Source organism: Galeopterus variegatus, unplaced genomic scaffold (assembly GCF_000696425.1).
Source record: "Galeopterus variegatus unplaced genomic scaffold, G_variegatus-3.0.2 Scaffold12961, whole genome shotgun sequence".
Classification (NCBI taxonomy): domain Eukaryota; kingdom Metazoa; phylum Chordata; class Mammalia; order Dermoptera; family Cynocephalidae; genus Galeopterus; species Galeopterus variegatus.
In genome coordinates this window covers 24,962-36,513 of record NW_007739072.1, presented here as the reverse complement: position 1 = coordinate 36,513, position 11,552 = coordinate 24,962, and the positions used below count along the sequence as shown (strand labels likewise).

General features: G+C 45.2%; 1 protein-coding gene across 1 annotated transcript; it reads left to right on the top strand.

Annotated features, from left to right (window-relative positions):
* The first annotated feature begins 7,791 nt into the window (after positions 1–7,791).
* On the top strand, positions 7,792–10,259 carry PROP1 (PROP paired-like homeobox 1). Its single transcript, XM_008563241.1, has 3 exons — positions 7,792–7,900; positions 8,930–9,162; positions 9,919–10,259. Exons 1-3 carry the CDS (start codon positions 7,792–7,794, stop codon positions 10,255–10,257), a joined length of 681 nt encoding a protein of 226 aa, XP_008561463.1. The 3' UTR covers positions 10,258–10,259.
* Positions 10,260–11,552: the final 1,293 nt, after the last annotated feature.

The window sequence follows — 11,552 nt, the reverse complement described above, 5'->3', positions numbered from 1 at the left end:
TTTAATTGAGATATCTTAAAGATTTTAATGGATAACCTTTATTAGGGTAAATAGTTTGCTAATAGTTAAATCATTTAAAAATTATGAAGAAGTGTTGCATTTTATCGAACGCTAAATAATCATTTTTTTCTGTTGATACAATAAATTATCTTAATATGAGCCTATCCTCTTCATCATAGCATTCATCTGTATGTATTTCAGTATGTGTCTCTATAAGAACTATTTTATAAAATGCATAACTGCAGTATATAATCACATTTTAAAAATCAAAAATTCCTTAATATAATCAAACACTAAACAGGTTTAAATTTCTCCAATTCTCTCCTCCTCCCTTTTTCTTTCTTACAATTGAGTTGTTTACATCAAGATCCAAACAAGTTCTGCTTGTTGCATTAGTTGCTATGTCAGCTGTCTCTCCTTTCTTTTAATCTATAGGTCAAGGTCAATACCTCCTTTCTGGGACACAATTCTACTCACATGCCTTATATACTGCCCTTTTTTCAATACACTAGATATCTTTGCATTGTCCCTTCTGAACAGATGAGCTAAACAAAACTTTGATTCTTTCTAATGACAGAGTGTTGTAAGACTAATTACTTGTGCCTACCCAGAGTACAGAAGGAATGTTATAGTGTTGTGCTTATTTCACAAATGAGAAAGATGAGGCTTAAACTGAATAAATAACCTGCTCCTGATCACACAGAAAGTTAAGGGTTGGTTCCAGAATTTGAATTCAGACAATCTGACTTGCAGGGTGCCCTAAGATCAGAGTGTCCTTAAGGGACAGAATTTCTTGGGTGTTCAGTGTATTTTGGATGATCCGTGTTTTCTGCAAAGTCACAGTGAACTAGATAGTCAGGGTGTCCTTGCAGTGTTTTTCAACTGAAATTAAGGCTGTTGGGGTGAAAGATATTTAGAGAAGTCTGTTGGGAACCAAATGTGAGGAAACAGAGTTGAAAAGTGCTCCAAAGTCTGCTATAAGCAGAGGCATTTTATAGGCAAGTTTCAAAAGGGAGGTGGAAAGCTGCAGGTACAGTTGTCCTTTTTTCATGGAACACAAAAATCACAACCATTGGTTACTGATTATAACATGCTCGCCAAAGCATCTACATGCATCCTGAAGCAGAAGTTTCAAGCTTCAGCTATTCTTAACAACAGCCAAGTGACTTATTCAAAATCAGCAGGTTATGTATTAATCAATAAATCAGCAGCTGTAACCACATACATTGTTTAACTTAAGAACAAGATGTCAACATCGAGTTCTTACCCCAAAGCAGTGAGTTTGGAAAACCTGTATCATTTTGATTATCTCCTTCATTGGGTTAGAGTTTCCTGAGGTATCAGATGAACTGGAAGGTCTGAGTAACTTTGTATGGCTAAGAGAGAGTCAGATTGTCTTGAGTCATTAACATTCTATGGTCAAATAACTTAGAAGGCAGGGTGTTCATATGCTCAGAGTAAACTAGGGTTTATGTTGTCCAGGGGAATCAATGTGTCCTTATAGAGAACTGATTGACTGGGGTCTCGGAAGGTACTTGGATGGTCAGAGTAGTGTCCTGTATGTTCACCTTGTCTCAGGACATTCTTGAAGGGTCCTTATAATATCAATAACTTTGAGGTCAGAGTGTCCTGGAAGATCAAACTGTTTTCATAGAGTCAGAATGTTTTGGAGGTTGGTTTGGCTGGGTGACTCAGAGACTCCAGATGTTCTGGATGTCAAGGTTTTCAGGTAGATCAGCATATCCCTTTCATATATGAATGTATGTAAATCAGATGTCCTAAGGAGATCAAGGTTTTCTGGAAATCTGGTGGTCCTTGAGGTTTGGATAGGCTTGAATGGACCTGGCATGGAGTAGAGTGTCAAGGTGTCCTTGTACTCATACAATCAGAGTGTTTTCAGGAATCAGAGGGTCCTCGAGGAGCAGAGTATGCTAGGCAGGATTGAGAGTATCCAAGAAGTCAAGATGTCTTGGCAGTTCAGGGGATGTTACGTATTATATATGAGAGTCTTGCAGGGAATGGTTTCCTTGAGAGGCCAACATTTCTTGAGGGTTAGAATAATTGCCTTGTGGATTCAGGGGATCCTCATGGGTCAGAGTTGTTCTGGGCTGCCTGTGTGTTGGGGGAGGGGGGTTATGGCAATGATTAGGGTGCCGATTGGGAAGTCTAGGGCTGAGACAGAGAGCTCTGGAAGGTTAGAGTGTCCTGGAATGAAGATATCTTCATGGCCAAGGGCACACTGGACGGTCAGGGTGTCTTGGTAGATCAAGATATGTCTTTACATCAAACTGTCCTATTGTCCAGGCTCGTGTGGTCCTGGGTTGGGTTGCAGGATGGAGTGGTTTTTCAGTGTCAGTGTGACCTTTGCAAGATTAAACTAGGGGCTCTGTATGGGCAGGAAGGCAGGATGCCCTTGAGTGTCTAGATTTTGTCAAGTCAGTAAATTTCTTAAAAGGTCAGAGTTTTCCAAATCTCACCATGTCCTTGTGGTCTGGGTATCCTGGAGAGTCATGGAGCCATTGTGAGCTCAAGCTATCATGCTGACTATAAGGTCCTGAGGTCAAAGCTTTCTGGAAGCTCAATTTGTCCTAGAAAGTGAAAGCATCCTGTCTGCCATAAGGACTCAAGGATCTGACGGGGCCAGAATGATTCTGAGTGTTATGGTGTCCTAGGGACCATGGTAATAATAATAATAACAATGATAAATAAAGCACACGTTTATTGTGTGCTTACTACATTCAAGGTAGGGACTCAAGGATCTGACGGGGCCAGAATGATTCTGAGTGTTATGGTGTCCTAGGGACCATGGTAATAATAATAACAATGATAAATAAAGCACACGTTTATTGTGTGCTTACTACATTCAAGGTACGGTCCTAAATGCTTTTAACTCAATCATTACAACTTCACAAGGTAAGTTCAGTTGATACTCATTATTCATGGATTCTGTATCTGCAAATTCACCCCCTTGCTAAAATTTATTTGTAACCCCCAGATCAATACGCATTTGCAGCACTCTTTGACACTTTCGTGGGCATTTGTGGCCCTGTGCATGCACAGTGGTGAAAAACTTCAGTTGCCACATTCACAGCTGGGGTCAAACAGGGTGAAGCTCTGTTTTCTCTTCTCAGCTCTCTCTCATAGGTCCTTTTCACAGCCTATTCATATTTTTTTGCTTTCTGTGGGTGATTTTGATGTTTAAAATGGCCTCCAAGTGTGGTGCTGAAGTGCCATCTAGTGTTCCTAAGTGCAAGAAGACTGTGAAGTGCCTTACAGAGGAAATCCACGTGTTAGGTGAGCTTTGTTCAGGCGTGTGTTATAGTGCTGTTGGCCATGAGTACGATGTTTAATGATTAGAACAGAATCAAACATAATATAGAAACACATATAATGTAAAGTTGTATATTAATTGGTTGACAAAAATGCTCTGACCAGAGGCTATTTCCCCTAGGAGCGATGGTTCAATATTTGCTAATTCAGTATTTGAGGTAACTTTATGGACCATGACGACCTCAAATAAAGAGAATTGATTATATTATTATCCTCAGATGACAAAACTAAGACACAGAGATGTTAAGTAATTATCCCAAGATGACNGAGGTCAAAGCTTTCTGGAAGCTCAATTTGTCCTAGAAAGTGAAAGCATCCTGTCTGCCATAAGGACTCAAGGATCTGACGGGGCCAGAATGATTCTGAGTGTTATGGTGTCCTAGGGACCATGGTAATAATAATAATAACAATGATAAATAAAGCACACGTTTATTGTGTGCTTACTACATTCAAGGTACGGTCCTAAATGCTTTTAACTCAATCATTACAACTTCACAAGGTAAGTTCAGTTGATACTCATTATTCATGGATTCTGTATCTGCAAATTCACCCCCTTGCTAAAATTTATTTGTAACCCCCAGATCAATACGCATTTGCAGCACTCTTTGACACTTTCGTGGGCATTTGTGGCCCTGTGCATGCACAGTGGTGAAAAACTTCAGTTGCCACATTCACAGCTGGGGTCAAACAGGGTGAAGCTCTGTTTTCTCTTCTCAGCTCTCTCTCATAGGTCCTTTTCACAGCCTATTCATATTTTTTTGCTTTCTGTGGGTGATTTTGATGTTTAAAATGGCCTCCAAGTGTGGTGCTGAAGTGCCATCTAGTGTTCCTAAGTGCAAGAAGACTGTGAAGTGCCTTACAGAGGAAATCCACGTGTTAGGTGAGCTTTGTTCAGGCGTGTGTTATAGTGCTGTTGGCCATGAGTACGATGTTTAATGATTAGAACAGAATCAAACATAATATAGAAACACATATAATGTAAAGTTGTATATTAATTGGTTGACAAAAATGCTCTGACCAGAGGCTATTTCCCCTAGGAGCGATGGTTCAATATTTGCTAATTCAGTATTTGAGGTAACTTTATGGACCATGACGACCTCAAATAAAGAGAATTGATTATATTATTATCCTCAGATGACAAAACTAAGACACAGAGATGTTAAGTAATTATCCCAAGATGACGTAAATAGTGAATGGTGTAGCTGGGTCTTGATCCCATGGCAATTCGGCTCCTGGTCTTGTGCTCTTTCTCACTACACCATTCTGCCGGCTCCAGAACCTATGCTCTTTCTCACTACACCATTCTGCCTCTGGTGGGGTAAGAGGATTCTGGGTGTCAGGTTTCCTTGAAGGTCAGTGTTGGGGTATGAATTGGGGTACCCTGGAAGGTCAAATGCTTCCAAAAGTCCCCATCTCCTGAGGGATTATGGTATTCTGAGATGTTGAGTCAAACTGAAAGGGTCTCAGTGTCCTTGGAGAACAGGGTTGCTGGGTCAGAGTTTCTTTGTAATGTCAGAATATCTTGGAGAAGTCTGACTGTCCTGGATAGATGGTCAGAGTTCTCTTGTAGGATAAGGGTCCTTCGAGGAAGCAGGATGTACTGCAATTCACTGTTTACTTGTAGGTCTAAGTTGACTGCACATTACTAGGTCTTTTTAGGACATAGCTGCCATGAGGTTCAGGGTGGTCTAGGAGGTCCCTATATATCCTGGGGTAGGGGGAAAAGAGTTGGTGTCTTGGAGCAGTGCTTCTCAACTTTATTGTTGTTAGGGCCTGAAAGTTTGGACCTCCTAAATTTATTTGTTGAAGTCCTAACCCCCAACATACTGATATTTGGAGGTGGGGCCTTTGGGAGGTAATTAGGTTTAGATGAGGTCATGAGAGTGGGGCCCATGATGGGATTAGTGTCCTTACAAAAACAGGAAGAGACACCAGAGCTAGTCTTTCTCCAGCACGTAAAGACTCAGTGAGAGGGTAGCTGTCTGCAAGCCAGGAAGAGAGACCTCACCAGGGAACTGAACTGGCCAGCCCTGATTTGGACTTCCAGCCTCCAGAACTGTGAGAAATAAATGTCTATTGTTTAAGCCTCCCAGTCTATGGTATTTTGTTATGCAGCTCGAGCTAACTAAGACAACTGTGCATTAAGCTTTCCTGGGAATCTCGTTACAATTCAGTAGGATGGGGTGGGGCCTGAGATTATGCATTTCTAACGAGCTCCCTTGTGCCATGGCTGCTGCTGATCCATGGACCATACTGTAAGCATCAGATTCTAGAGTTGTTTCCTGTCTTGAATTGTCAGGGTTTTTTTAAAGGATGTGTGTGAGGGGTTAACATGACCTTGGGGATCAGGCTGTCCTATGGATACATCATGTTCCAGGGGGGTCAGTGTGTCTTCATTAGGTAAATGTGTTCTGAGAGGTCAAAACCTCATGGGGGGTGTAGTGGATTGAATTATGTTCCCCCCAAATTCCCTGAAGCTTGAATTATGTCCCCCAAGTTTTACATATTAGGAACTTAGCCCCCACTGTGACAGTTAAGAGGGTGGGAAATCCTATTATGGTAATTGAAAGGTGGGGCCTTTAAGAGGTGATTGGATTGTAGGATTGTGCTGTAGTGAATGGATTAAAAATGGTGGTCAGGGGCGTGGTTCTGAGGGCTTTAAAAGAAGAGGAGAGTCTGTCTCTGTCTCTCTCTCTCTCTGCTTCCACCATCTTGCAACGTGAGACCCCCGGGTCACTGTCACCACCACCAGATGGACTTTGGACTTCCCATCCTCAGAAACTGTAAGCAATAAATTTCATTTTCTTATAAATCACCCAGTTCCATGTATTCTGTTATAGGCAACAAGAATGGATGAATACAGGGGATGAAGGGACTCTTCTGGGTATCAGAAGTAGAGGTGGAATGTTCTGGGTATCAGAATGTCTGTGGGTTTCAGTGTGTCCCAGAGGATCCTAAAGTCCTGAGATGTCAGGTTATCCTTAAAGAGTCAGTGTGTCCTGGGGTCTCAGAATGTACTTTCTGGGTCTAAGTAACCTTAAGAGACAGAGTGCTGTCGTTGTCAGGTTGTCTTGACTGCTCAGGAGCTCTGGGTGTGTCAGGGATTTCTTGAAGAATCAGAAGGTTGGGGTGTCATGAGAATATCAGCTTGAGTCCTGTGTTTAGGGGTGGGGGGGTCAGGATGAACCTGGAATTCACATGCTCTTGAGGGTCAGGGTTTTATGAAGGTCTAGGTGAACTTGAAAGGTCATGGTATCCTGGGGGCGTGGGGTGAGTGAGGAAGTGATATTTGGGGGAGAAAATCAGAGAGTACAGTTGGCCCTCCAGTCTATATCTGTGGATTTATCCAACCTCAGATCAGAAATATTCAGAAAAAAAAACAAAACACAAAGTTCCAAAAGAAAAACTTGAATTTGCCACACACTGAGTACTATTAGAATCCACGTGAATAAAGTGATGTGTAGGTGTTGTGTTAAGTATTATAAGTAATCTAGAGATGATTTAAAGTATACAGGAAGGTGTGCATAGGTTATATGCAAATACTACACCACTTTATAAAATGGGATATTCAGGGACTTGAGCATCCATGGGTTTTGGTATCCACGGGGTCCTGGAACCAATCCCCCGCAGATCCCGAGGGATGATGGTATTTGAGAACTTTGGTGTTCTGGAGACTCATCCTACAGATTGGGTTCAGGTAATCCGGAGGGCGTACCTAGTATATTCAGAGATATCAGGGTTTCTGGGAGGGCCAGCATGCACTTTTGACTTTTCAGTTTTTAATTTCCTGGAAACAGGTCCTTGGGTGTCACCCACAGACAGGCCCTGCTCCTGGTCCCCCACTTGTCCCCCCTTCCTCCTCCTCCCCACAGAGGGGTTTCGAGGAAGGGTCTCAGGAGGAATGCATTTTCTCCTCTTTCCCTTGCCTGCTCCCAGGAGGGGATTTAACAGGACAAAAGAATTGGGTTCTCTGGGAACATGAGCTCTTGGCCCCAGTCCCTGGACCCTCCAACAGAACACCTTCCCTCATCCGGCTTGTGATCCTCCCCTGTGCAAGGGGGTCTGGTGACCAGGTAATGATTGGATGGGCCCACAGGCGTGAGGAGGAGGTCACTCCTCCAAGACTTGGGGGTGTAGGAAAGGAGTCAGCTGGCAGAAAAGAGAGAAGGGGCAGGCAGAGAAAAGTAGAGACAAAAGCAGAGAAACGGATGAGGTCAAGACAGAACGATAAGGCACTCAAGTGGAGGAACAGGGAATTAGAGAAAGATTAGAACACAGGACAGACAGTGGAAAAGACAAAGGTATCTACCTACCTACACACACACACACTCAGACAGCGGTGCAAACAGGGAGAAGGAGGGAGACGAGAGGCAGAGAGGGCAACAGAAGCAGAGAAGGACTGACCTGGAAGCAGATTCAGGGACACAGGTGACTGGACCACCTTGGTCTTTGCTGCTCGTCATGGAAGCAGAAGGGAGGAATCGGCAGGGTAAGCAGAAGAAGGGGCGAGTTTGCAGCAGCCTCCTGCCCGAGAGATGCCCAGCTCCTGGGACTCTGACCTCCAGGGCGGGTGAGTGGCTCCAGGGGTTTGAGGGGAGCGGGAATGGGGCTCACCTGGGCACCTGGGGGCAATGGTTCTCCATGAGGAAGGTTAAGAGGAGAAATTAAAAATAGAATCCTAGCGTGCTGAAACTGTGGGAAACTTAGGAGGCATGGGCCGTCTAACTCCTTCACTTTACAGATTGGGGAACTGGGGTCCTGGTGTGAGGGAGCTGCGGAGGGAACAGCACACACCATGGTGGGGACAGAGACAGAGCGGAAGTTTGTCCCTTCACTCCCAACCTCAGAGTTTGTCCCAAGGCACTGCCTTCTCAGGGAGAGAAGTTGGGGGTGGGGGGAGCAGGAGACCAGCGACTGAAAGTGTGAGTGTCCCCCCCGAGGTGGACAGTGAGTGCTGGGTGGGAGCCACACCCTTGGGTCCCCATGGGGATGGGTGCCTCAGCTCCAGACATCTTTTCTCAGTGCGTGCCTTCCAGGTGTTTCCTTTTCCCTCCCTGTTCTCTGTTCCCCCTGCTCTCAGACTAATTACTGAGGGGGCTTAGTGAGCCTGTGGGAAGGAGAGACAAGCCTTTCCCACGAGCTCAGGTTCCTGCAGCCTGCTGGCCCGGCCAGGGCAGGGGCAGGGAGAAGATGAAAAGTACGTGAGGGGAGGGTGTGTCTGGGTGGAAGAGGGGGGAATGCTTCACCTCCCCAGGCAAGGGGTGCAGGAGGATGGGAGCAGTATAAAGAAGGCATAAGTTGCATGTGGACCATGAGATCAGGGAACAAACAACAGCAAGACCCCCAGGGTGAGACCCAGGAGGGTCGTGGGTGCACGTACGTGGGGGAGTGCAGCAGGAAGTGGGCATGCAGTGGAGTTGTCAGGCAGACAGAGCGAGCGTGCCCGGGATGTGCAGGGAGGGGTGAGCCCTGTGTGCAGAGCACAGCCTGGTCAGGGGACTCAGAGGTAAAGCAGGGGCTGAGGCTGAGCTGGATGCAGGCAGGAGCATGGAAGAGCACTTCCACTCAGAAGTGACTCTTCCCTCCCCTCCCTCCTCAGACATGAGCACTCAGTCCTGCAGGAGGCTCTCTGGTTCAGGAGTGGGGAGACCAAGGCTCTCCCCGCAAGGAGGACAGAGGGGCCGCCCACACTCCCGACGCCGCCACCGCACCACTTTCAGCCCAGCACAGCTGGAACAGCTGGAGGCAGCCTTTGGAAGGAACCAGTACCCTGACATCTGGGCCCGAGAGGGTCTTGCTCGGGACACCGGGCTCAGCGAGGCCAGAATCCAGGTGATGCCCCGAGACCCCCCCTCCCTCAGGGAAGAAATACAGATTTCTTTGATGCTGGGGGACTGCCTGGATGTAGACTGGCATTAGAACCCTAACCTAAATGTTCATTAGAACTTAAGCCTCAAGCAAAGGTCAACGTAACCTCATCTGCACTGTGCATATCACCCGAGTTTAACTCTAGCTCTATCCTAATCTAACTTGAATTTCAACACTTACCTCCAGTTTTAATAGTGATGTGAATTCCAACAGAAATTCAATTTTCACTGTCACATACATACGTAACCTTGTCCCTGACCATAGCCAACTGGAACTCAACCAGCCCAATGCTCCCCCAATTCTAACCACCACGTTAGTTAACTTCAAATATAAACCCTACCCTAAATCCAACCTTATCTATAACAATTAAACTTATCTATAGTCTTTATCTCTCAACTTAACCCTAGGAGAAATTTCCCATTCTCTGGGTAGGGAAAATGTCATCGTATCGTATTTTTCTCCTTCTTGTTGGAAGTTGACATTTCTTACTCACCCAAAGTAGAAGTTGGGCAAATTTAGATGCAGCTTGTGGGTAAGGATGTGGGTTTCACTTTGTCAGTAGACCTGGCTCAGCCATGCTTTCTGGAAGAGCTTTACCTCCTCTGGTGATGTGGAAGACGCTGTACCTGTACCTCCTGTTATTGGAGGAGGCAGGTCGCATGCAACTGGGCCACCTATTTGAGATGGGGCTCTGATGTGGCTATTCTCCCCTCTCCTCAGGTCTGGTTCCAGAACCGCAGAGCTAAGCAACGGAAGCAAGAGCGGTCACTGCTCCAGCCACTGGCCCATCTGTCTCCTGCCACATTTTCTGGTTTCTTGCCTGAGTCCTCTGCTTGCCCCTATTCCTACGCAACACCACCTCCACCGGTGACCTGCTTCCCTCACCCCTACAACCATGCCCTTCCCTCCCAGCCCTCCATGGGTGGTTCCTTTGCTCTACAACACCAATCTGAGGACTGGTACCCGACCTTGCACCCAACTCCCACTGGGCATCTTCCCTGCCCCCCACCCCCACCCATGCTTCCCCTCAGCCTTGAGCCACCAAGGTCCTGGAACTAAGATCAAACAAGTGCCAATAAGGTGATCCCCAGCCTGTGCCCTCATGAAACACAGAGAAAACCAGATGGCTTCCTTTCCTTGTAAGGGTGAAGCAGAAATATGGTGAGGGGGCAGCTCGGAGATTGGAAATTGAAAAATGGGGGATCATAGTGAATTCTCACTGAGGTGATTAACTGAGAGAATTCAGGGAGGGGAACTACTGGAAGCCATAGGTTTAAAACTCTCAATGGAGGTGATGGGTGGATATAGATGGAGACAGTTGTTGCCGCTAGTGAACGGAGATGATTAAAAGAGATAGAACTTAAAGGGCTTCATTCATGGATATCATGATGGAAGAACTTCATCCCAGCTCTTTCTAGCTGATTTCAATAAGGCTTTTGATTTACAGTCTACTATATATCCCTTCCCCATCGCCCTGCCCTCCATCCCAATCAGTCATTAACTTTTGTTCATTCTGTCCTAGAAATATCTCTTGAGTTCATTCCTTTCCTTTCATTCCAGCAGACACTTTGCTTTTCCTAACCCCGTGTTCTGTTCCTAACCCCGTGACCTGTCGTCCTCACTGGTTCCCTTAGCTCTAGTCTTTCTCATTTCCAATAGAACTTTGCAAATCTGAACATCAAGAAGTGGCTCTCCAATGTTTTACAAAAAATACATAAGTGAGACCTGCTTAGCTTGCCCTGTGGAAGTCTTCAACCTAACTTAAATCATCTGCATGTTTTAACATATGTGGTTTCTGGTGGAGAAGAAAACATTTGATTTAGGGCAAACTTTTCCAAGAGCAAACCATCTGAGCCTCATAAGAGGTCATTGCCAGGAAAGCACCTGCCATGAAGTGCCTTGGTCTGAGCCCTCCCAAAAGAAATATAAGGTAGCTAATTGGTGGGACCACTTTATACCACATTGCTTCTAGTGTACTTAGACCTCACTCGCAATTCACTTATTTACATAGAGGCTTACTTCCCTTACTGACGGGTCCATAGAAGAATCCTTAGTATACAGACATCTAGTGATGAATACTCACGTTGCCTGTAGATTTTTATACATATTATAAAAAAGTCTGAAGTCGACATTCCTGTATTACACATCTGCACTCCTATCTAATTGTCTCCTTGGGCTACCTGCCTTCCAGAAACATCCCACTAGTTAGCATTCCACCAAAAGTACCGAGCGTTGGCTTCAGCACATCCTTGTTGACCTTTAACATTTTTGACAATTTGCTGAGAGTGATGTCTCCTTGTTGCTTATTTTTTAATTCTTATTAATTGCTAGTGAGAGTTAAAATAGTTTAACGT